Source organism: Stegodyphus dumicola, chromosome 2, assembly GCF_044657685.1.
Source record: "Stegodyphus dumicola isolate Sdum_Otavi_A_Nest chromosome 2, ASM4465768v1".
Classification (NCBI taxonomy): Eukaryota; Metazoa; Arthropoda; class Arachnida; order Araneae; family Eresidae; genus Stegodyphus; species Stegodyphus dumicola.
The window spans coordinates 100,842,907-100,870,452 of NC_140769.1; the positions used below are offsets into that span (position 1 = coordinate 100,842,907).

General features: G+C 33.7%; 1 protein-coding gene across 1 annotated transcript in view; it reads left to right on the forward strand.

The window, feature by feature from the left end:
* Positions 1 to 27,546, forward strand: part of obe (activating signal cointegrator 1 complex subunit obelus) — a 231,708-nt gene that overhangs the window by 149,308 nt on the left and 54,854 nt on the right. The window contains exons 20-22 of the mRNA XM_085810960.1: positions 14,213 to 14,466; positions 21,160 to 21,331; positions 22,677 to 22,897. Of these exons, the coding sequence (XP_085667086.1) occupies positions 14,213 to 14,466; positions 21,160 to 21,331; positions 22,677 to 22,897 (647 nt within the window). The remainder of the gene's footprint in view (positions 1 to 14,212; positions 14,467 to 21,159; positions 21,332 to 22,676; positions 22,898 to 27,546) is intronic.

Genomic DNA, 27,546 nt, shown 5'->3' on the forward strand with positions numbered 1-27,546 from the left:
CATCATAAGAATTTCTCCTTGTTCAAATATTAGTGTACGATGTCTCTTTTCATGCTTTTAGGAATCACATAGAATAGTATCTCTTTCCCGACCACTATGCTTTTCCAGAACGGTCTATTCTTTTTAAACACGTAATTCCTAATTATTTGTTTTTCCTCAGCAGTTCGTTTTTCTTGTTTCTTCTTAAATGTCGATAATTCTTTTCAGTTCTTGGTCAGCATGTTGTAACATTAGTATTTGCTCTTCTTCAGTTAGAGACTGGCAAACTTCAAAATTTTCAGCTATTTTTGCCATCATGTCATCAGCATCCGATATAGGACCTCTACTCAAAGCTTATACATGGGACAGTCTTTTTCCTATGTTTTATCGCAAAATCATATTCTTGAACTAAACCGCACCAGCAGGATATTTCCCTAGCATCAGTAACTTCCATTACTGAATCTGCACTTCCATGCTTGTTTTTAAATAAAATTAAGTCCATTATTTATATCTGGGGTTACAGAATGCACAAAGTTTATCATGTTATTTTTTATTCCCGATTCTCAATTACAGTTGTGCGCTCTCTATCGGTGGCTGTTCTACAATGCCATCTATCGGCTGCTTAAAAATCTATGTCTAATTTAAAGGTAAATACTAATTTCCAGTGGCTCTTATTCCAAGAATATTCATTAAGATAATCTGTTTATGTTTTACTTATTATTTGCATCTAAAGAAATATTTCATTTTTTGTAATGTATTCTGTTTGTTTGTATTCTGCTGTAAAACATACATAAACATATGTATGCCTATTGTGTGTGTATTATGTTGTAAACTATGCATAATATTGTGATATCTGGCGACTGTTTGGCGATCAACAGAGCGTGCTTGGCGCAGGTAGCTCTTCTCCAAGAAGGGTAAATCTATTTATTGAGAGTTGCATGTTAGCCTCGGAAGAGGAAGGTAGTAGATTGTACTATGCGGTAGGAACGGCGTACTGCTCTGAGTCACTATTATATTATGCTTTGAATCATATATTTAATAAATGTTTGTTTCGTCTTGCTAAATGGTGCCTTATTAAACCACGAAGTCATCACAACACGCTCTCTTACGAGAAAACCAGAGAGGTTAGAAGCTTAGATCATTGAAAACAGAAGAGGCGTAAAGTTAAGCCTAACTAACGAAAGAAGTGTTCATTTGCAAAAGAGAGTAAAAACGTGAGAATTATTTAATCAAGAGTTTGAAAGGAAAATAGAAGAAAATGTTCAAAAACACAAAGAAAGAGGATTTAGTAACAGTCCTATTGGAAATTGGCGAAGAAGCATCCCCAGATTTGAAGCTGGTAGAACTGAAACACAAACTCCAGAATAGCAAGGAATACATCGAAGATGCTGATTTCGTGAAAGAAATTCTGATTACTACAGTGGAGAATAGAAAAAGAAAAGAAGAAATGGAAAGAATGCAAATGGAAGAAGAAAGAATAAGAACAGAAAGAGAACATGAAATAGAATTAGCGAAGATTCGAGCAGCTCAAAATGAAGGAAGTCGAAGTCCAACACCTTTATTCCAAAACACAGAACGAGAAACCGAAATTTCCCTGGACAAGTTGATCAAAGGAGTAGAAACACTGACTATACCAGTACCGAAGAGAGCAGAAGAATGGAATATATTTTTCGATTCTATCGAAAGAGCATTTAAGCACAAGAAGGTTCCTGAAGAATACAAATCAGAAATATTATTGAAATTAATTGGAGAAAAAGCTTCAAATGTTCTTGTTTATATAAAGGAGGAAGATCTTCAAAATTACGAAAAAGTGAAAACTCTTGTTCTGAAGGAATATCAACCTACTCCTCAAACCTGTTTAGAAAACTTCTGAAGAACTAAACGTTATTCTGGCGAAACGCATATCCAGTTCACTTCAAGACTAACAGCTACATGGGCCTATTACTGCAAGTCTAGAGAAGTAAAAGATTTTGAAACAGTCAAGGAGTTAATTATTTTGGATAAATTATTCCAAGCTTTAGATGAAGAAACAGCTGCACATGTCACAATATGCCAAGGAAATAAATGGCTGAAGCCTCAAGAATTAGCTACAGAATGTGATATTTATTTCACGGCCAAAGGAAAATCTTTCGAAATGGAATTAAGTGATCACCGAGATTCCTGGATACAACATGTGCACAAGACAAATATATTTCGCCACCCATGAGGAAAGAATATCCAAAACACGAAAGATCTCACGCGAGAAGAAAAGAATGTTATATTTGTGGAAATTATAAACACATCGCAAAAGATTGTCCAGACAAAAGAACAAAGAACAAAACTGCAGTAAATAAGAAGGGAAAGGATGATTCCAAAACTCAAAAAAATTCAAACAGAACATCAAAAGAAGAAGCCATCGTAGCTAAAGTAGACTCATCCCATCTACGATCCGAATTCGCAGAATGCATCGTTCAACCACTGCAAAAAGTAGATATTTTTATTAACTCTGAGAAAATCGAAGCTATCGTAGACTCTGGAACGCAGATAACGATCGTACATTCATCGCTCATTCCAAATTTAGAGGAGAGAGAATGAGGTAAAATATTGCTAACACCTGCTTTCGGACAACCAATTGAAGCAAACGTTTGCTGTGTACCTATTTACCATAAAGATCATGGAAGCAATATATTTAATTTTGTAGATACATTAATTGCAGTGACTGATAAGCTAAATGTGCCTTGCCTAATAACTCCAGAAATATACGAACTGTTGATTAATCCTCCGGTAGAAGAACCAAACGCAGAAAGAAATAATTACGGAAGCGAAAACGCTCGAAGTTTATTCGCCAATGCACAGTCAAACGACAGCGTCGATTCCCCCCCTCCCGCTAATGTTTATGGAGGAGAAAAACGAAGAGGAGGAAGGGGAAAAGGCGAGTGTTTATGTAAACTCAGACTTGTCGTCTGCTGAACGCCTACGCGAAGAGCAAGTTAACTGTCCCTCGCTGAGAAAAGCATGGAAGCTAGCAATAGAAAAAAAAGGAAATTATTTATTTATTGATCATCTTTTACATCACCAAGAAAAAATACTAGGACAGACTGTTTTTCAGTTAGTGCTTCCGCTTAGTAGAAGAGCACAAGTGTTGAAATTAGCACATAGTTCCATTTTCGGTGCACATCTTGGAATAAGGAAAACAAAGGAGCGAATACGATATTCATTTTATTGGCCTGGATTAGCACAAGATGTCGAAACCTTTTGTAAAACGTGCAAAGATTGTCAGTTGAAAAGTCCAGAAAAGCGATCTGACAAGATTCCCATCACACTGGTCAGAAGGCCAGGATTACCTTTCGAAACAGTTAACATCGGCGTTATTGGACCTATTGAACCTCCCTCTGCTAGGAAACATAAATATGTGTTATGTCTGGTAGATCAACATTCCCGATGGCCAGAAGCCATTCCACTAAGAAGTTTGACAGCAAAAGCCACTTGCGACGGGCTTTTGGAGATTTTCATGAGAACAGGAATCCCTAATACAATAGCTAGTGACAACGGAAGTAACTTTGTTTCAAAATTAACTAAAGAATTCCAGAAAAGACTAGGTTCTCACCCAAGGTTCTCTACACCTGCTTACAGTGCTTCAAATGGATTAGTAGAAAGATGGAACAAGTCCTTCAAATGTTACATCATGTCATCAGGACTGATCCTTCGAATTGGGATAAGCACATCCCATACCTGCTCTTTGCATACAGAGAAGTACCAAACTGCACCATGGGTGTCTCACCATTTCAGCTGATGTATGGAAGACAACCAAGAGGTCCTTTAGCAGTACTGAAGTCTTCATGGTCAGGAGAAATACCTATACCACCTAATCTAAGTGAATCGGCAGTGGATTACTTACAGCTTTTAAAAATAAGGTTACAACAAGCAGCCGAACAAGCCAATTTAATTGCAAGTGATAAACAACAAAAATATGCTGAGTACTTTAATCGGAGATCAATACCAAAAAATTTCAAAATCGGAGAACAAGTTTATTTACTCATACCAGATTCAAATAACAAACTCTATGCACGATGGACTGGTCCAGGAGAAATCATGAATCATTGCCCACCTCATTCCTATAAAGTAAAACTACCTGACGGAAAGATCAAACATGTTCATGCAAATAAAATTAGAAAATTGCAAGCTAGTGTCAATGCAGTTGGAGTGATATTTGAAAATGAAGAAGAATTTGGAGAAATTATAACTTTACCAGGAAAAGATCTCTCGACCCCCCTGGAAGATTTTAAAATAGATGCAAATCTGAATTTAGAAAATTTGAATCCGCAGCAGAGAAGAAAATTGATAGCTCTTATCAACAAACACCGAGCACTATTCACCGGAAAGCTGAAAATAGCTAAAGTTGAAGCTCATAAAATTAGATTAATACCCAATATGGAGAGAAAGAAACCTTACATTTATAGGATTCCTGAAGCATTGAAACCCAAGGCCGATGAAGAAGTAGAAGAATTATTGAAATCGGGACTAATAGAAGAAAGTAATGCAGAAATAGCTCATCCAGTAGTTTGTGTAAGCAAAAAAGATGGAGATATCAGATTGCTTAGATTATCGAGCTTTGAATGCAGTGACGAAGTCAGATGACTTTCCTATGCAAAACGCCATTGATTTAATGTACAGTATTAGGAAGAGCCAACGTCATAACAACTTTAGATTTACTGAAAGGATATTGGGCAATTCCCATGGAGGAACAAAGTAAAGAGTACACATCCTTCAAAACTCATCGAGGTTAATATCAGTTTAAAGTGCTACCCTTTGGATTAAGGAATGCAGCAGCAACTTTTCAGAGAGTAATGAATAAGAAAATTTCAACAATTTTCAAGAGCCTATATTGACAACATAGCTATGTTTTCCACGGATTTCGACACTCATCTCCAACATCTGGATAAAGTTTTCACCAAACTAGAGTCACTTGGATTTGCTATCAATTCGAAGAAATGTTCGTTTGCAAAACCTCAAATTAAATATTTAGGGCACATTATTGGATCAGGAAAACATCAACCAGATCCCGAGAAAATAGAGGCAATCAAGAAGCTGGAAACGCCGAAAACGAAAAGAGATCTTAAAAGTCTGTTAGGATTATGTAATTATTATTGCGATTATATCCCAGGGTACACACAGATCGCCTACCCACTCACAGAACTCGCGAAAAATAAACAACCGGAAATACTCGAATGGAAAGAAATTCATGAGTCAACATTTCAACAACTGAAGGAACGATTAGCGATGTCAACGGAGTTGATCACCCCAACACTGCAGGATCCGTTTGTCATTCATTCTGATGCATCCCAAATTGGAATAGGTGCATGTTTATCACAGCAAAGGGGAGAGAAGCAATTTCCCATCTGCTACGCGAGCAAGAAATTTTCGAAACCTCAACAGAGCTGGCCGACTATAGAGCGTGAAGCTTATGCTATAGTATGGGCATTGAAGAAGTTTGAACCTTGGATATTCGGTTCATCGGTGAAAATTGTGACTTATCATAATCCTCTGGCCTTTATAGTGAGAAATACTCCGCAATCGTCCAAATTACAACGATGGGCCATAGCTTTGCAGAAATATAATCTCGAAATAGAACATTGCCCTGGAAAAAAACTGTCAAACGCGGATGCATTATCCAGACTTCCCACCTGTGAACTTTGAACATTAATTTACTGTTCATCTTCACGAACATTTTGTATAGTTAATGATTAGATAGTTTTTCTTTGCTTTTCATAATCATTTTACAATTTTGTGCAAATAAGATGTTTATGTAATTTGAAATAGATAGAGAAATTATTGGATAACAAATATTCGAGGTAAGTGGTAAATTTAGATATTTGTCTCCCAAGCATATAAATCATGCTGCAGCATCATTAATTAAAAAGAATGTTAAGAATATAATTTTATATATATATATATATATATATAAGAAACTTAATAATTTTACTGTCATCATTGGAATAATACTTGGGTATATTTTAACATGTTTGTAAAAGAAAATATCAACTTGGTTTCTTTGGGTTAAGAATTGATAAATTGTTACAATAATAATAAGGTTTGGAACAAGTGAAGGTAAAAATGAGTTATCTATGTTTATATATAAAAATGTGTTATTTATGTTCATATATGTTTATGTAGTAAATTGAGGTGCAATTGTAGGTATTATATTGCAAATATCTATAGTAATTGAGATTTGAAAATTAGGATAGAATGTATAAAAGTATATGTAGTTTTTTTTTCTTTTCCACATTGATCGCAAACAGTTGCTAGATTTTAGTTTCCAGATTGCTGATTGATTTGTAAATAATATTACCAACAATCTTACGACGGGGGTGTCATAGCTGGCGACTGTTTCGCGATCAAAAGAGCGTGCATGGCGCAGGTAGCTCTTCTCCGAGAAGGGTAAATGTATTTATTGAGAGTTGCATGTTAGCCTCGGAAGAGGAAGGTAGTAGATTGTATTATGCGGTAGGAGTGACGTACTGCTCTGAGTCACTATTATATTATGCTTTGAATCATATATTTAATAAATGTTTGTTTCGCCTTGCTAAATGGTGCCTGATTAAACCACGAAGTCATCACAGGTATGTACTTTTCTTTTGATGCATTTCTTTAGTACTAAGTATGGCTAATTTGGTTTGGCTTCCTTCCTGGTGGTAATTGCCTTTATAACCACTGCTCACACAACCAATATTTCATTTAATCTTTTTTATTTTTCCCTTTAACTGCAATGATGGATGTGTATCCTTCAATCATGCTGGGAGAGAAAAAGTATTTTGAACAAAATGGTATTTGTTGTATCATTCATTCCTTTTGTTTACTTATGGTGTCAGGAGCTGATGTCTAATGAGTTTTGTAAACCAAATTTTGATTAAAACGAATCCCAACACAAAGAGTGATTGGAATAGTTAATGAGAGAAATATGTGATAGTTCCTTAATCAGTGGATTCAACAAAACTGTGGAAACTGTTAAAAGCTTATTTACAAAAAAGAAAAAATAATTTAGGCCATGTACTCTTTTCCTCCCATGATACCTTTTGGAGGATTTTGTCATGAAATTAGAGGATGCTTTTTTATTGCTGTCCCTTGTTCATTCTATTTCATCTAGTAGTATCAAGCCAAAGCCATGTGAAAAGAAATAAGCCCAAATGCTCCAATATAGTGCCAAAAATGTGTGATATGACTATAATGGGAAAATACCATACAATATTAAGAAGCCAACTCAGATCTGGATGTCCATTATCAGGAATGATCTAAAATCTGGACCTCAAGGGCCACTACCAACTATTTTTTATTTTATTTCATTATTTTGTGTGTGTGCTTTACACATGTGCATTTGATTTTCCCCGCGCATAATAAAAAATATGGATAGTCTAGATTCTTAATTTCATATCGGCACTAAATAAAATACCCTGTTATTGAAGAAGCAAATTATTTTAGCATAAATTTGTATGATTAGTAATTTGGCTCCGTATCTGCATATCTGCCTGTCATACATCTCAAATCGAAACATTCTATAGATGCATCATTGATTTCACACCTACTAATATTTTATATCCCTGATGCTAACCTGACAAGTCATTATATATTATATTTTATTTTCATGACCACATGTGTATCAACACATGACAACTTGAGTAATGACTCATGGAGCTATACCTAAACAATTTTTTATATATATATATTAGTAATTGAGAAACAGTATGGTAACCTTTTATGTTGACATTACGCTTGGCAGTGTCAAGTGTAATGTCAACATAAAAGGTTATCATAAAGATTTAAGTTAAATCCACTAAGAAATGTTTACAGGAAAATTTAACAAAAAATTTCTTTCCATATGCTAGAAAAAAGCTTCCATTTCATTTTAAACTTTCTAATTTCTGTTCACATTCCTTATCACAGGCCCACCAGCGGCCGAGCGGTTACGTCGCTGAACACTGGTAGTTCAGTCCGAGGTTTGAATCCCGCGAACGGGCTGGCTGCATGGGCGTTTTCGTGGTTTTCCCCATGTGTAACGTGTATATGAGCCAGTTTCCCTTAGAAAGTCCTCCACAAAGGCATCCCTCTCTTAAGGCAGATAGCCCTCGTGTTCTTTGCCGTAATCTAATAAAACCAAAAAACCAAAAAAAAAAAAAAAAAAAGTTCCTTATCACAATTTTCAAACTGTGCTCAGAATTATTGAAAAAAAGACACATTTTCTGAAATGCGTTCAGTGTGGTTGCGTTAGGAATCAAATTTTGCTTCTTCCCTTTAAAGTTCTGGAATCTATTCCTGTTTTTCGAAAATTTATTAACCTACTGTTTATATTCTGCACTTTTAACTGATTCATTATTGTCCCCTGTTTGTCAAAACCGAAATGTTCGTTCTCATGTTTCTATTTCTCTTCTAAGAAATTTTAATAATTCTGTTACAGTCCAAGAATCGTCTTTTTCATGCCGTCTATAAAAATCTAATAAAATAAAATCTCGAATAAGTTTGTTTAGTAGTGGAAACAACAAACTTCCATATGAATTCAGTTCGACACCAAGAGTTTGTAAACTCCATACTCTGATTTCTGTCCTATCGTATAACTCCCTTAACTGTTTCAAATACGAAGCCGATTTTACTGCATTTGCATTTAACAAATGGTTAATATGTGATCTTAGAATAATTTCTTTTGTCTCGTACCTTTCTTTAAGCAATTCCACTGCTAAATTATAATTATTTTCTGATACCAATAGTCCTTGAATACTAATTAAGGCTGGTCCTTTTAAAAACGCTTTAGATAATTATATTTATATGCTTTAGATAAGCGTTTGTTACTGTGATTCATATCAAACTTTGACAAAAATTCCTGAAGCTTCTCTAAATTACCCTCAAAGAGTTCTACATGAAGTATCGGCAAATTTATTCTCGGTTTCTCTGGTTCACTATTCAAAATAAGTGAAGAATTACTCTTCAATGACAAATCTGTCTTTCTTCTATTTGAATTCTGGAGCTAATTCTTGACTTTCGCTTTCACGTAAGTAATGTGCTCTGTATATTCCTGATTATTCTCAACTTCTGTTTCAAAATCAGGTACTTAAGAAATAAATCCGCAGTTTCTAGATCTAACTTAAATATCTGATCTGCTTTTTCTTGTAGATTCATTTCACATTCTTCTAGTGATTTTGTATCTATAATATCCTGTTCCAATAATTCAGATATTCTGTTAATTACGTGAGTTTTGCATTTCATTTTCCCTTTATCTAAAGCTTTCTTAGTATCCTCATCCATGATATTAAATAATAATATAAGTTTATACTTCTAAATGTATACTCTGTTAGAATTATCAAAGGTATTTCAATATAATAATTCTACAATTCACATGCATTCATATTTTTTTAATTAAAACGTACCAGTTCTTCTACGCTCATATTACGTGAGTCATTCGATGGGAAAATTAATCCACATTACAACATCGCACTTCTAAGATAGTATATGATCTGGTTAGGATGAATAGTGTTGAGTTGGGATTTCCTTTCACTCTGCAGGATGACTCTTGCATTTTATAAATTCTTTTATTACAACACTAAATACTTACATATAGTGTAGGAATATTGGTCACATCGTTCACATTCTCTCGCTTCCCGACTCTCAATTACAATCGTGCGCTCTCTATCGGTGGCTTTTCTACAATGCCATCTCTTGGCTGCTTAAAAATCTATGTCTAATTTAAAGGTAAATACTAATTTCCAGTGACTCTTATTCCAAGAAAATTCATTAAGATAATCTGTTTATGTTTTGCTTATTATTTGCATCTAAAGAAATATTTCATTTTTTGTAATATATTCTGTTTGTTTGTATTCTGCTGTAAAACATACATAAACATATGTATGCCTATTGTGTGTGTATTATGTTGTAAACTATGCATGGTATGTACTTTTTTTTTTTGATGCATTTCTTTAGTACTAAGTATGGCTAATTTGGTTTGGCTTCCTTCCTGGTTGTAATTGCCTTTATAACCGCTGCTCGCACAACCAATATTTCATTTAATCTTTTTTATTTTTCCCTTTAACTGCAATGGATTTCACAACTTGGGATTTGCCAAGAGATGAACAAGTAGAAATCCTGTTTCTTCAAGAAATATATATTCTTCACAAAGAAAGATAGTCTTTGTATAGCAAAATATAATATCAAGTTGAAATGGATGTGCATCCTTCAATCATGCTGGGAGAGAAAAAGTATTTTGAACAAAATGGTATTTGTTGTATCATTCATTCCTTTTGTTTACTTATGGTGTCAGGAGCTGATGTCTAATGAGTTTTGTGAACCAAAGCTTGATTAAAACGAATCACAACACAAAGATTGATTGGAATAGTTAATGAGAGAAATATGTGATAGTTCCTTAATCAGTGGATGCAACAAAACTGTGGAAACTGTTAAAAGCTTATTTACAAAAAAGAAAAAATAATTTCGGCCATGTTCTCTTTCCCTCTGATGATACCTTTTGGAGGATTTTGTCATGAAATTAGAGGATGCTTTTTTATTGCTGTCCCTTGTTTATTCTATTTCATCTAGTAATATCAAGCCAAAGCCATGTGAAAAGAAATAAGCACAAATGCTCCAATATAGCACCAAAAATGTGTGATATGACTATAATGGGAAAATACCATACAATATTAAGAAGCCAACAAAATACAGTACAAAGTCCGAGATCTGGACGTGCTTTACACATGTGCGTTTGATTTTCCCCGTGCATAATAAAAAATATGTATGCCTAAATTTTTTTTTTTTTTTTTTAGTTATTGAGAAACAGTATGGTAACCTTTTATGTTGACATTACGCTTGGCAGTGTGAAGCGTAATGTCAACATAAAATGTTATCATAAAGATTTAAGTTAAATCCACTAAGAAATGTTGACAGGAAAATTTAACGAAAATTTCTTTCCGTATGCTAAAAGTAGATTTTGTTAATGATACTCATAGGCCAAAATATTACATTTAGTGCTATTTGAATTTAAAATAATTGATTTGTTATTCACATAAATCCAGAACCAGCGCCAGAGTTCATATGGCCGCACCCAGCGGCAGAATTTAGGAGCCCCAGAAACTGCATCAGGTGGTAAGATATCTAGTACTAGCCGTCAATAAGCCTGAAGAATGTGTGGAAATTTACTTATTCGGGATTCAGATAAGCATTAAGCATGCGCAATAAATAGGCGTTAAGTATAATAAATAACTAATACAATTCAGGCTTAATTGTCTCTCAGTGCACGATAGAAGCAAGATAAAATTTAGCAGAACGACTTGTCATTAGTGGCCAATCTCGTAATACATAGCCAGATATGTATAGTGAACGACAGCTAATTTTATGATGATAGCCGTGAATCTGTAGGTTTTCAGATATCATAAACCAAAGGTGAAATTTTCCAATTAATGGATTTTGTAAGGAAATGTGGAGAAGCGGTAATAAATGAAGAGGATATAAAAGAAGTTTTTCACTGTGTTGACAAAGCTTCTCAATCATCAATCAGTTAGCAGATGGCGAAATCTGTAGTATGACTCTAAATCTGGAAAATACCGCTACAGATAGAGAGATGAAAAATTTATATTGACAAGTTAGTCGAAATTCTAGACACAGCAGTTGGAGGACTTCAACAATGGAGCTTTGTAACTGAATAAGAAATTATGTCTGTCTATAGAATTAAAGAGAAAGTATTAGCACAAAAAATGAAGAAACTTAAACAACTTGAAAGAAATACTTGATAAAGTAAAAAAAATAAGTATTAAGCTTTTCTTTTTGTTGTTGTTGTTTTGTAAATTTTGATACTCTTTAGATAATAAATGCTTCATTATTTCATAAATTATGATTTCATATTTTTAATTTTATTATTTCTATATGCCACCTTACTAGATTTAAACTGATGATCTGATAACCGGAATCGAAGTCCCGATGAGTCTGGATGTGGGACTTCATACTGTAGTTGACAGCAAATCAGACTTGCTTTTTTAAAAGACATATTTGGAGCACTAATAGTTTATGCTAAAGTCCATTAAAGACTGAAATGTTCTGGTGATGTAAATTGTAAATTTCTGACTTGCGTATCTAAGGATACCCAAAAATAACCAGAATGACCAAGATGGAAAGCAAGCACTTCATAATTACAAATTTTGCCTCTATATCTTAGTAACTTCAGATTTCTGCTCGTCTTTCCTAAGTAGTGTGGTTTGCCCTCGCTGTTATTTTGTTTGCTTTTCCTGTTCACAGAGCCTTGCAATTTTTGTGTTGTACAGCCACAAAGAAATGTGTGAGTGTTTTCTTTTAGGAAAATTTCAGCTAAAATTGTTAGTATGTGTTTATCAAATCTTCAGAGATGATATTTTGAGTAAATCACAAGCATAGAAATGGTTTTCCACTGTGGAAATAAGGTGGCACGTAGAGCCACTGAATTTTGATCATTTATAATCTTCCACTCAAATTGTTACACCTCAGACCCCAAATTTGAATTTCAAATTTTATTTATTTATTTTAGATTTTGAGTGAACCTAATGAATCTAAAATTTTTTGTCTCCCAGACCTAGTATTTTAATATAGAACAATTTAAAATTGTATACCATTGTAAACTATAGGCTGTTTCAACTCCAAAAAATTTTTAAATGCTTTTGAAAAAAGTATTTTATTTCTCTATTTTTAAAGTTAAGCTTTTAATTATTTTTAGAAAAAAGCTCCCAAAGGTGTTAAAAATTACAAAAATTATTTTTAAATTATGAATTATAAAAAACTAATGATTGTAAAAACAATACATGGATAGATTAAAACTGAAGATTATGTAATTAATCAATATATATTATAAATGTAAGTGTACAATGTATGTGCCTCTAAAATTCAGAAAGGTGTTCCGGTACGATCAAGGAATTTATATGGTCTGGTAGCCCTCTAGGCCCCATCGATGAAGAAGGTGCCCGTTTTTACCTGAAAGGCATGCTTTTGAAGATATAAGGGCTGGAAGTTTCGCTGTCTAAAAATTTCTATAACATTCCAGGGCATTTGAGACATTCCACAACTTTCCAGAATGTTCGGGAACATTCTGAAACATCCCAGACCATTGTGGAACATTCCAGAACACCCAAATGTTGTGGAATATTCTGGAACATAGTGGGCCATTCGAAGCCTTTTTTTATGGATAGGGCTACCCATTGGTAGGGGTATATAAAGCAAGATCCATCATGGGTTTGTTGACTAAAAACATTCTTGACAATATCAACTTTAATATTCAAAAGAAAATTCCTGGTGAAGAGAGAATGTACAAATGGATTGACACACAATGTCGACGTTGAAGAAAGTGTTAACTTCCCTACAGAATTTTTAAACTCTTTGCAAGTATCAGGAATCCCATTACACTACCTTTGACTTAAAATTGGATCTCTGATGATACTCAGAAATCTCAACTCGCCAAAACTATGTAACAAGGATCGTTGTCAAACTGCTATCAAATAACATCATCGAAGCCGAACTTATGACTGAAAAGGACAAAGACATACAGTATTTATCTGCAGAATACCACTGATATCTACTGAACTACCATTCCAATTTAAAAGACTGAAATTTTTAATCAAATTAGTCTATAGTTTTACAATTAACATAGTGCAGGGACAAACTTTAAAACATTGTGGCATAGTCCTCAATGACTCCTGCTTTTCTCATGGCCAGGTATATGTAGCTTGCTCTCAAGTAAGAAATTCGTAAAATTTGTACTTATATAACCCAAATAACAAAAGGAAAATGTTGTTTTTAAAAAAAGTATTGTAAACGGTTAGAATATGTTTAAAAAAAAATTACCTCTTATATTTTAAAGTTATCTTTTTATTCCAGTTACCACACAATCTCATATCAACTCCTTGTGTGAAGCCAGGTACCCCAGTTAGTATTTATATATTTAGGTATGTGTGTGTCTGTATGTATATGTAGCATCAAGCTAAAACATTCTATCTTGGAAACCTTTGTTTCACCTCTGTATCTTTTATTGTCCTATCCCTTTCTTCTGGCATGCTTAACTTGTAAGTTACTCATGCCAAATTGAAGGCTGTCAGATGCGCAACCAGTATAACAAAAGCATAAGAGTAGAAAGAGCAGATTCCTCAAAACTGGTAAATTTTTATACTTTAATGACTCAAATATTTTTTATTACTTAAATGCATTTACTTTATTCTTTTACTGAATGTGTGCTTAATATTATTGTTATTTTGTATTTTTTAAGGAACAAGACTTCGTTGTTATAATCTGAGAGGAATTATCAAGAAATGTTTGATGCACATTCCTAATTTAGGCATTGAACCAATTGTACAACCAATAACTGACAGCATACTTAGGATAACTTTAAATATTAAACCTGACTTCAAGTGGTCTGATAAGCATCATGGAACTGGATCAGAAGCTTTTTGGATATGGGTTGAAGATCCTGATACTGATTATATTTACCATTTTGAATATTTTATTCTTCCTAGAAAACAGGTATAACAAGAATAATTGAAAACTTACCATTTAATATATTTTAAATAATTTTTTTTTACCTCTCTTGTATATAAATCTATAATCTGTGAATGATTTGTCACTGAGAATGATTTTCTGATCAGTTTTAAATGGCTAATAGGTACTATGTGAGATGTATCTGTAAACTTCCATCAATTACTTTCCCTAACATTAGGTTATCCCTAACATTAGGTTAACAACATTAGGTTAAAAAGTAACTTTTTAACCTAATGTTAAAAATACAGTTTAAAATAATTAATGAACAGTTTAAAATAAAATAAAAATAGTTCAAGATAAATATTAGAACAAATAAAAATGAAAAATATCACTTACTGCAGTTTCGGAGCTAGTCCATTGCTGTTGAAGCATTGTTGTTATGGTAAATTCAGTAAAAGTCATAATGTTTCACATGTATGTTAGAATATTAGGTCAAAGCAAGAAAGGCTGAGCTTCAAAAAGCTTTCTGCACCTCAGTCTAGTTGATGATGTAGTTTGCTATTCCACTCTTAATCGGAGGCATGAAAATATCTGTAAAATATCTGTGTGCCTGCAAAGCACCTAATATGGTAACCCCTTTATTTTATCTTATAAATATCATGGGTAACTATGCAGCAATATTATTATGAACAAGTGGGAAAATGAACACAAATCCAGTAATTTTCTCGTTGGCATTTAATTTTTTTTAAGATGCTCCCCCCCCAAACAAGAAAGAATTGGTGGGTTAATATTTCATTATTAAAAAAGTCTTATATTTTTATATATATTGAATTTCAATTTCTGGTCTTTGTGAAATATTAGTTCTAAATTTCTTACTTTATGTCTTTCATGATAACTTTACTGCAGCTTAATGATAAAAAATAACTACGCATGTTTGTGTTTTGTTTTCAAAAGAATTGTTTTGTAATTTTATATATATATATATATATTTTCTCAATGCATTTCTGCGAAAACTGCATTGACACAATACAGCTATTGTATGACAAAAGAGTCATGATTTAAATTCTTGCAAAACAAAAGTTCATCTATACTTACTATTTGTAAAATACAAAATGAAACTGTATTTTTCTACTACTGAAGCAATGAAATGGCACCGTACAGAAAGACTGTGTTGTAAAAAGAAAGGTTTATGAGCAGATATTAATTCAAAGGTTTATGCTTTCCTTTTTTTATAGCTGCTTAGCTTACTTCTGGATTCAAGAACTCATGCTGATAGAACTCTGTCAATTACAACTATGGATTGAAATAAATGCTTTCGTATTTATAAATTTCTTTATTTCTCTTTGTATTTATTTTGGTTTTAATAAAATAGCTATTATTTTTGTGAAGCTGTATGTACAGGGTGTTTTCTAAATCTGGCACCACCCGTTTAACTACCGAATGACTGCACTATAGTCATAAATGTGGTGTCTAGGTATAATAAAGTGGCCATGAGCTACTAGATGAGATAGCTTATACTTCCACCTGGGGAAAATGGCGGAGTTACGGTAAAACAGTGCGAGATACGAAGAAAAAGTGAATTACAGAGTTATAGAGCATCATCGATTTAGCAGGATTAAAGAAAATTTTCTCTCCTTTTCAATTTTCATTCAAAATTACAAAAGGTTCTGCATGCAACAGTAAAAAATGTTCAGTTTTTACTATGATGAAGACAACTGCAATTTTTTATAACTAAAATTTTATCTTCTATTCCTTCCAATTAATTATGCTATTTTCCTATTTTTGTTATTGCTATGAGCTGAAATTCAGTTTCAGATTCTATATAAATTTGCAAATATGAAAATAGATCCAGAGCAAGTACATAAATACAAGGTCCGGCTATTAATTTCCACGATTCATGGAATAACTCAGAATAAAAAAAGGTTAAACACATAGCCAATTTAATATGATTCAAAGTAATCTCCATCAGTCGTAATGCACATTTGTGCTCGGCTGTACAAATTTCGGAAAGTTTTCTTGATGGCTTCGACATCCTGAAATCTTGTTCCCTTTAGCAAATTTTTCAGCTTAGGAAACAGGAAAAAGTCTGCGGGTGCTAGGTCTAGAGAGTATGGTGAATGCTGCATTTCAATGACACCGTGCTGGGCTAAGAATGACCTCACAGGCAACGCAATGTGTGGGCGGGCATTGTCATGTAGCAGCAGCCGACTCCCATTTTGTTGAAAATGAGGCCTCACTCTACGAATTCATTTTCGAAGACATTCAAGAACTTCTGTGTAGAACTGTCCATTGATAGTCATGTTAGGAGGAAGAAATTCATGATGAATGAGTCCATCGCAATCGAAGAAAGCGATTAACATGACCTTGATTTTGGACTTTTCAAATCGAAATTTTTCTGCCTTGGTGAACTTGGAGACTGCCATTCGGAGCTTTGACGCTTGGTTTCAGGGTCATATTGATAACACCAAGACTCGTCTCCCATTACTATCCTATACAGGAACGCAGGGTCAGCATCAGCATTGTCGATAAGTTCGCCACATGCATCCAGTCTCAATTGCTTTTGTTCGTCCCTTAAATGGTGAGGAACAAATGTGGAACAAATCTTGCGTTTGCCTAAGTCTTGCGTCAAAATTCGCCAAACCGTCTCTTTGTCCATGTTAAATTCATTGGCGAGTACTCGAATAGTCAATCGACGATCACATTTCACCACATCGCGAACTTTTTCAATTGCTTCCGGCATGCGTACGGACTGCGGCCGACCTGTGTGTGGATCATCTTCGACGCTTTCGCGCCCGTACCGAAAGCCACCTTGTGGACATGATTGCTAAAATTAGAATACTAAAAACGCACATGTTTCTTCGCAATTTCTGAAACTTTTGTGTTTCCGAAACTTGAACGAAAGGAGAAACAATTATCTTTCAGACGAAAAACGAGCCCACCTCGCACCACAGTGGTATCACTTGTAATTCTTAATCAAGACGACTGTGGTTTAAACATACAGGGTGCATCTTTGTACTGATTGTCTGTACAAACAGAGTAGACAATATGCTGATCAAGCACAATCGTATCGCAAAATTCATCAACTCAATGGAACTTGAGCTTGGTGTGTGAATTTGTGCATTATGCAAATAGTGTATAAACCATCCTACCTGTTCATCTAAGACCACTATAAAAGAGCTATCTCCCCAGGCTTGTATGTTGAAGCTCATGGTCGTGGAGCGATTTTGAAAAGATAATTTTTATGAGATGGTTCGTGATGGTGAATGTGGCTGCAAGGCACGATTGGTAGCGCGGTTCTATCGCAATTTTTTCCTGCAGGCCCACATCCTTCATACAAAACCATCCTACAAGTTGTGAAACATTTAAGGGAGACTGGCTGCGGAACTAGCTGATTTCGATCTGGCAGACCAGCTAAGGTTGGGCAAAAGTACAACCGGAAGATATCTTATCATACGCCCTCACATATTCAAGCAGAAGCAGAAAAGAGATAAGTGAAAACTGTGGCCTCTGAAAAAGTCATGTTTGGAAAATCCTAAATTATTTGAGTATTCATCCATACCAGCCGATACCTAATCGGGCATTGCTGGACAGGGATGCCCAAGGATGTTTTGCATGGTGCAACTTCATCATGAACCAAATAGAGGCCCATCCAACATTCTTGGCAGATACAGTGTGGACAGATGAGGCATGTTTTTTATGGAATGAAATGTACTATAAACAGAGCACCCATTACTGGGCAGTGGAAAATCCATCATGTTCTGCCGAAACTTGACATCAAATACAGTTTCCGATTAATGTTTGGTGTGGAATTTATAATAACAGGTTAATCAGTCCAATATTTTACTAGGGTATGTTAATGGCAGCATGATATTTAGAACTTCTGCAAGATGTAATACCCAATTTTATTGAGAACCTACCATTGCTTCAACACCAAAACATCCAACATGACAGTGCACTTATGGTGCATACAAGGCACCATAAGTAAAGCAGTACCTCATGGAGGAATTCGAAGAACGAATATTTGGGTATGGTAGTTTCTAAGAGTGGCCTCCACGATCACCTGACCTGACTCATTAATGGACTTTATCCTTTGGGGATGCATCAAATAGCAGGTGTGTGCGACCCCTCCACAAACATTGCAGGACCTTCAATGACATATTGCAGATGCTTGTGCAAACGTTTCACCCGCTATGCTACAACTTGAAGTTCTAACTAGGGTCCAGATGCGCGTCAGGGTAGAGAAGTTTGAACATCGGAAATAAAGGTAGCTTGTGATGAATAGTCGTTATTTTCTTTCTAAGATCATTTCGTCATGTAACAGTGTAGGAAATTGCAAACAAATAAATGTGCGTTTAAAACATTCTGTCCTTAACACAAAATGTCTTTCTGTACTAAATCAACAATGCTCTACAACGTTGTAATTCACTTTTTTTCCCCCCTTTCTCGTACCGTTTCGAGGTAGGGACGGTAACTCTGCCATTTTCCACAGGTGGCAGTCTAAGCTATCTCATCTAGTAGCTCGTGGCCATTTTGCTATACCTAGACACTACTTTTATGACTATAGCTGTAGCCGTTCGGCAGTTAAACAGATGGTACTGGACTTTATTGGGCACCTTGTATATTGCTTAGGCTGTAATTTCTAGTTTGGGTTAGATTTTCACCAATACTTACATTTGGTGCCAAGTGGCACACACTTAACTGAAGATTACCATATTTTGAATTTCCTTTCCTGATTTTCATCTTTGAAGCAACTCATCAGTACAGTATGTGTTACCAAACTCTCATTACCATATTTTGAATTTCCTTTCCTGATTTTCATCTTTGAAGCAACTCATCAGTACAGTATGTGTTACCAAACTCTCATAACACATTTACAACCATACTTTTAAAATGTAAATAAATGCATATGAGAAAGCAAACTTCAGTTTCTGCTTTTTATAATCATTTTTAATTGACAAATCAATGTTTAGTGAAATATTTTCAGCTGTTTGACAACATTGTCACATTTTTAGAGTGGACTGTGTCTTTATGTTCAGAAAAAAATGCACATATTTTTTTCATGGCATTTCTGTGTGTCTAATTTTTGTTCTTCTTAAATGTTTTTTAACCCTGGAACTTTTTTTAAATTCCAACCAGAAATTAGTAAGTTGGATTAAAAGTTTCAGTAAAAAAGTAGTAGTTTCAGTAGTTTTAAAAAACAGACTACTCTTTTAAAATAAATTTCAAAACTCAAAAGCACTTTTTGAAGAACTAGCACTGGTCTGTTGGTTTCAAACATGAATGATTCTTTTATTCAGAAATCAAGTACAGAATAAGTAAGATAAATAATCATAAAGTATTTTTTTAAACTATTTAAGAAGCTTTTCAAGGACATCGTTCATCATTATATCAGGGTAAATATATGATTGTTCACAATATTTTGCATTCTGAACAATCATCTATCTCTCTTAGTATTATTAAAATTAATATAACTGTAGAAATAATTAAGAATTTTTTTGTAGAAATTAAAGAATAAATTTTATAGAAACAGTAAAAAAAACTTGGATGTCTGAACCAGTCAGAAATTAAAGTTCCTTTATGAACTGAACTTCTTTTTGCCCATTTGTAAAAGTGAAAAGTATGGCAGAGTCACTTAAGTCTTAAATTTAATTTGTGATCATTTAATTAATTATTTACTTTAAATTAAATTGTTGCAAGATAAATTGTATTTTGCAATGTTCTTCACATGCAGTCAGAAATGAGAACTACATGAATTCAATGGAAAAGTCTTGCAAGAAGCATATATTTTTAAAGCAAATAGTATCAGTTCCGAATGTGGCATATCATTTTTATCAAATTTTTGAATTCTCTGTGAATTATAATAATAATAATCATTATTGCTTTAAAATTTGTTATAAAAAGAATGATTATTCTTCTTTTTTCAAATTGGCCATTAATGTAGTTGGTCTTTTGCCTGAAATTGTACTTTTAATGGCTAACACTGAAACTTTCATAAGGAAATTTGGCTTTGAACAAACTAGCTTCATTATGTAGCAGACTGAACTGGAATGATCACTGAATAGATGATTTTTCTCATGTGTGAGATCAATGCAGATCAGTTTACTTGGAGAGTCCCTCGTGTATTCTCAAGTATGAAAGTCCTGAGGCACGTATTCTCTTTGACAAATAGTTCAAGCGTACTTTACCATAATTTAATAATTCATCCAATTCAGTCCTTAAAAAAATTCCATAATTTGTCATGATTTTGTTCTTGAGTCATTTTAATATGAAACTCTTGAGGAAAAAATAATATAAATCTTTCAGTTACATAATAGGATAAATTTGTGAACTAAATTTGAGTAGATTATTTGAACTACCTCTTAGGGATCTGCATCTAAGTATGTGGATGCCTTTGCAGTATCAGGAAAATCTCATATTTGCATTACACGTGGAGAAACTACAAAAGTGCCTCTGCAGCCAGCCTTTTTGCCAAGAGCTGAACTTTGGTCAAACTATCAATGTTGAGCAGTCATCATAGTGGATTGAGACAATTTTTTAAGCTTTATGGTTTGATTTTTTTAAATTATTACAGTTAATAAAGTATGTCATGCCTGTTCCCATTTGCTCTTATTGTGGCTTCTTTCTTTGTCTTACCCAAATTTTAGAATTGTCCACCTACTGCAGCTTTTTGTTCTAATATGTGGGTTTGATTACTTATCTTTAAAAAAGTAAAACTAATGTGGAATGTTTATTACTCAGGTTATACATCAAGAAGTACAATCCCTTGTATTTACTATACCACTTCCTCGAGACACAAGACCAAGTCAGTACTTAATAAGAGCAGTTTCAGATCGATGGTTAGGCTCAGATCGATCATTTGTGATGTCATTTCAAGATCTTATTCTCCCTCAACATCATCAGCCTCATACAGGTTAGTAGAAATAAATATGCAGTTCTTTTCTCTCTACTAGTATTTTTCTTTATTACCAGTTCATCAGTTTTCTTAAACATTGAAATAAACCTCTTTGAAATATTTATTGTTTTCACAGATTTTGCACTGTAGCAAAATAAAAAATATTGTCACTTAAAATAAATATTTAATGAAATAAATGCAAAGCTGTATTATGAAGAATAAAATCTCTTTCATTAAATAAGTGCACAGATCTTTAAGTGGTGTTAATTTATGATGAGATAATGTTGTAGCAATTTTTTTTTTTTTCCCTTTGATTTGCCTTTACCACTTTGAACAGGTCATTTAAATGTAAGATTTTATATTCTGTATCTATAATATGTGGAAAACTAGTTCTTCTGCCAAACTAGTGGGCAAACAGTTAAGACCACTGAATACTGTAGTTCGAACCCAGGCAAACGAGCTAGCTGCACGGCTGGTTTTCATGGTTTTCTCCATGTGTAACATGAATATGAGCCAGTTTCTCTTAGAAAGTTTTCTATGCTGGTATCCATCCTCTTGCTCAGATAGTAGGCCTTCATAAGCTTTGCCATACTCAGATAACCTAACCAAACCTCTCATTTTTCTGCCTGTTGTAATTGCTTATCTTGAAATTGTTAACTTATGTAACTGCTTAGCTTGAAGTGATAAAATAAAAACTGCATACCAAAATCATGTTACACTTTGTCTCTCTGTCTTGTGATTTTTATATTTTTTAATTTTGTTAAGTTATTTTGCAACTTATTATAAATTGTTAGATGTTTAGCTGCAATTTGAAATTTTCAGGGTTTGTCTCCCCCCACAAGGGGGATAGGTTCTGTATAAAATGGAAATTTTAAAAAAAAATTGTAAAATAAAAAAGGTGTATAAAATAAAAATTTCTTCTTGTGCCTAAAATGTATTCCAGCATCTAAATTTAAAAGAACAAAAACAAAACTAAGTAAACATTTTTGTATAAAATATTTTTATTTAAAGAAACTAACATTTTGTTCAACAACTAAAATCGGAGAGTTTTCACCATTTCTTTTCATCAGATAAAAATAGTTTGAGTCATATAATTTTGGAAAAAAATTTGCACCAGTTTTACCAAGTGGAAAACTTAAAAGACTTTTAGTAAGATAGGAGCCAATGTAAAAATTAAAATATCTGTATTTTATCCAGAAAATATTTAAAAAAAATGATTATGATCTGAAAGAAATTTACTCATAAAATCATTTTGATGCTCCCTTTACCCTTTCCTCAATATACATTTCAGCTATGTAATATTTTTGGAGAGGAGAGAATACTCTTTCCATATTCCTAATATACATATTTGTTTGAATTTTAGATCTTCTGAATTTGGTTCCATTGCCAGTCACGGCCCTGAAAAATCCTGAATTTGAAGAGTTGTATAAATTTGAATATTTTAATCCTATTCAGACTCAAATATTTCATACATTGTATCATACGGACCATAATGTTCTACTTGGTGCACCTACTGGCTCTGGAAAGACCATTGCAGCAGAAATAGCTATGTTCAGAGTGTTTAATGTTCATCAAGGGACCAAGGTATGTTTTTCTGAAGAAATTCATGAAACCATTTCAATTATTTTGTTTTTGTCAATTTTTTTGTGTTTAAAAGTATTTTTATATTGTGAATCTTATGTTGAAGTAATTCCATAGCACCTTGTAAATCATTTTGTTTGTTGTTTCTGATATTAAACAGTGCATGATATATAACATAAATTGTATATGTATAAAGTGCAAACATAAAATATTTGCAAATGTATTAGATAACCTAATTGCATTTTATATGTGATTTATGAGGACTTTTTTCATTAAATAAATAAAAATTTATAGTTTTGATCTTTCTGAATATTCCGTGTAATAATCCTGTAATTATTTCATTTTTTGTATGCTTAGACGTCTCAAAAATTCCTTTTTTATTTTCCTGTGATTTACTTATTAATGAGGCGCAGTGGCTAGTGCATCGCACAGCAGCACCACAGGTCCAGGGTTCGATCCCTGGGCTGGGCAAGGTCAACTCAGCCTTTCATCCCTTGGGTCGATAAACGGAGTACCAAGTTTGCTTGGGGCCTAAACACCGGGGGTCCTGCGACCAAGCTGACCACTTGTTCAGGGCATATGCTTACGCACCTCGGGGCACACGATCAAGAAAGCAGATTTCGGGCACTACTGGCCTTGGCCCACTAGGGCTGTTGCGCCACTGAGTTTAGTTTACTTATTAATACTTTATTATGTAAATGAACTGCATCTGTTTTATGGATGGGATTTTTGTTGTATCAAGTAAAATAAATGTATGATAATTGCTTTTGATTTATGTAATATTTATATGTAAGTAAATTCAATGTTATTATTGGTTTGCTTTCCATCATGCTATTTCAAAGTTTCCATTTTATCTGATATACTTTTTAAAGTAATTTTTATTTTTAATTTTAAAAATCAAAAATAAAGTATCTCTTGATAATTTGGTGATTCCATTTGGAATGTGTTCAACATAAAATGTGAAAGTATTTTATGATTTATAAAATATCTTTCAAATATTCAGTTAAAAATAAGATATTTAACCCATTAACTGCCAAATTGTTATTTTATTTCTGTTATTTTACATCTAAATAATAAGAAAAACATGTTTTTCTCATAAATGCGTAATTTTTTTTTCAGAAAATTTAAATTTAAGTCCGATCCCCAAGTGGGGATCATGGCTGATACTATCTACTTTTAATGCCAGCATTCAAAACAGTCTACATGTAATCCAACATTACATTTTCTACATTGTTTTCTTGCATTTGTTTTGCACACTGCTTATTTTCGGTCCGTTCAATATAATGATTACCAGATGTTCTGATAACAGTAGGAACACGATTAATTGATGCTTTAGTGAAAGAATTCCTTCCACCCTTTTTTGCATCTGAGAGTTCTGTAGATAAAGCAAGATATCCTCTTGCAACCATCCTCCTAAACTCTAGGAATGGAATTTTATCATTTGAAATACAATACAGTGCTTGGGCGTTAACCAGTGTTACGTCGATGGCATTAGTATGCAAAGGAAAATACCATTCCCCCCCCCCTTATTCTGATTCTGTATTTTTGAACATTCCAATCCATCTTGTCTACTCCACCCATGTATTTGTTATATTCTGATATCAGTTTGGTTTGTGGTACTTGAAAATCTTTCTTCTCTGTTCTACTCCATCGCTTCACCTCTGATATTGGTTCGATAGTTTCATGATTAGACAGAAGCCTTGCACAACTGTTGTTATTCCACGTGACAGCTAAAATTTCATTACGGAAATCAAATCTGTAGTCATGTGCCCCGCGTTCTTTTTTCCTTATTTCTTTGTCTGTTGCAATAGGGCATTTGTTCATTCTGTTGCTCTAAAGAGGTTATCACACATGGCTACAGTGCCTGCTAGATGGGACTTTTCTGAGAAACAATATTCTGGTAGCACTGGTTTCCTAGAAACCTTTCCGGTAGAATTCCTAGAAAAAAGAGCCCCGCCTGAAGCGAAGTTCCACCTAACTACGGAAGCAATGTTCCGGCTACGTGAGATTTTTTCAAACCTCAGCGAAAATGTTCCGGGTAGAGACAAACAGGTGAAAATTCTGGTCTGAAGGATCACGTGATCCCGATTTTAGCGATAATCGATTACTCTTTGCCGTTCAAGTCTTTGTAGTAAGTGAGAATGGTAACCTAGCTACGTGTGTTTCCCAGAATTTTGCGGGTTCTGAGAATTGTCTCTTTCAACATCAAGTCCCGCGTAGCCGAAACATAATGTGATTGGGACCTAACGTGAATGTCCTGCAAATGTTTTATCAGGGAAAATCCTGTGAAAAAATTGTCAAAGTAAACTTTATGAGCATTTGGTGTCTGAAGAATAGATACCATCTGAAAGACAACATATGTCCCAAGCCCACTGATGCTTTCATCATTTCCTAATTTCTTTGATTTGCCTTCATACACTTGAGTCTGATAACAATATCCAGTCTGTGAACAACAAATAGCCCATTGAAGCTAATGCCAAACCGCACTGGCTTACCACGTATAAATTGTTTGATGTAGTGATGTCCATAGTAAAGAACCATTTGTTCGTCAATGCTCAAACTTTCAGAAAACACCCCCAAATTGTTAAAATTTGTCATTCAGCTTGTCAATGAATAGGCGAATCTTGAAGAAGTTATCACATTCACCTAGTGGAATACTTTCTAAATCGGAGTTTTCACTGATATGTAGGTACCGTTTAATTTCCAAATACCTATTCCGACTCATGCATGCTCTAACACACAGAATGTTCATGCCTTCATCTTCACACCAATATAATTGTTCTTGTGGAAGTGAATGATAGCCAGTGAAAAGAAGTATTCCAATAAATGTTTTTAGGCAATTATTAGAAAGCTGAAATTGATGATTGTTTTTCTGTCTGGCATATATTACAGACTACTGGACAATATAGGTGACAGTTTCATTACCAAAAAGTATTTCAAAACACTCTACCGGGGATTTCCCCCTGAGTTTTCTAATGACATCATTTCGCCTTGTCTCTATAATGTCAGAATTTTCATATAGTTTCGAGTACTTAGGTTGCTTCTTTTCCAATTGGAAGTCGCCACACAGTGAATTTCAACTCACCCGAGAAAATAAAGTGGTTCTTCATCTTCAATCACGCTGTCATCCATGTCCTCATTATCTGAAATCTCATCAACCCGCTCTGGTGGAATTTCAACAATATCTATCGTTGTCATCGTCAGATGCAAAAAAAGTCATCAGAATTTACAATTTCTTCTATTTCTTTTAAAGAAAGATATCTTTTACGTGACATTTCCTGGGGGGGGGGAAGTTTTTTTTTACAGTTTTAGTCAGTATGAGCCATGATCCTCAAATGGGGATCGATATATCTAGGTTCACTGTACCCATCCAAATTACAGTATGAGGATAAATAATATATAAATACATTAATTACTTACCAATGATCAAGGGAAATTCAGTACAACAAAAATAATTGTTCCTAAGTAACTTTTTTGTGCTTTGAAAATAACTGTATTATTTTTCTCGTGAAAAGTAACGAGAGAGCAAGAAAAATAAACTCGTGAGTTCAACTAACTGAGTCCACGTGTTTGTTTAAGATTTCTACCCTTAGTTGCAATTTTCAGGAAAGTATGACCACCCGTAAGGGACCACCCAGGTGCAGTCACAATGTATACAAATGTAGGCGATCCCCATATGGGGATCATGACAGGGAATGGGTTAAATATACTAAAAAACATAGTTAAAGTGGACTGTATTGTTCAAGAAATCTGTATGGAAATGTTCAAAAATATAAAGGTATAAATTTTTTTAAAGTTTCTGAGTATCTTAATTTTATATATGTAATGTAATTCATTATTTTAATTCTTAAAAATCCTTTTTAACTTGAAATGTTTTTCCTACATTCAAAAGTCTCTATATAGTATTGTAAAAAACAACTTTAGTTTCTTTCTGAAATATCATTGCTGCAAGATATATTGAAGCACTAGAATAGATTTTAAATGTCACAAATAAAAGCATCTTTTGACTTCAAAATATCCACCATTAAAAAAATAATTCAGTTATATTTTTTATACTGGCAATTTTGCAGGACGGCTTTCAGATTTTTATGTTTTTTTCATGCTGGCAACAAGAGCTTATGTGACTAATGAGATTTTCTTTCTGTTAGTGGTTGGCACTCCAGCATCTATGACTGAGAAATTTGCTCACACTTGAGTATGACTAGGGTGATTTTAAAATTCGTGTTACTGAAATATTCCATATGAGTCACTCAGGTATATGCTAAATATTTTCATAAAATTGTTAAACAATTCCCCCCCCCCATGAAAGTCAAGCTCACACTTTTATACTCAATCAAGAAATATTTAGGTTTTAATTAATACAAGTATCTTCATTTAAAAAAAATATTATTACTGTTTTTTTTAAGTCCAAAGTCACTTTGTCCCTAAATGACTATTGTTTTTGTTTTGCAATTTTGCGTTGGTTCACTATAAATGTCTGTTTCACTTTTCAAACTATTGTCACCAAATGTTATCCTGCATTATATTTGAAGAAATTAAATAATGAAAAATCTGCATAAATGTATGTATATTTCTCACATTGTTTTATTATCAATTTCATATTTGGCAAAACTTTAACGAATTTTTTATAATCAAAAGCAAGCAATAGCAAC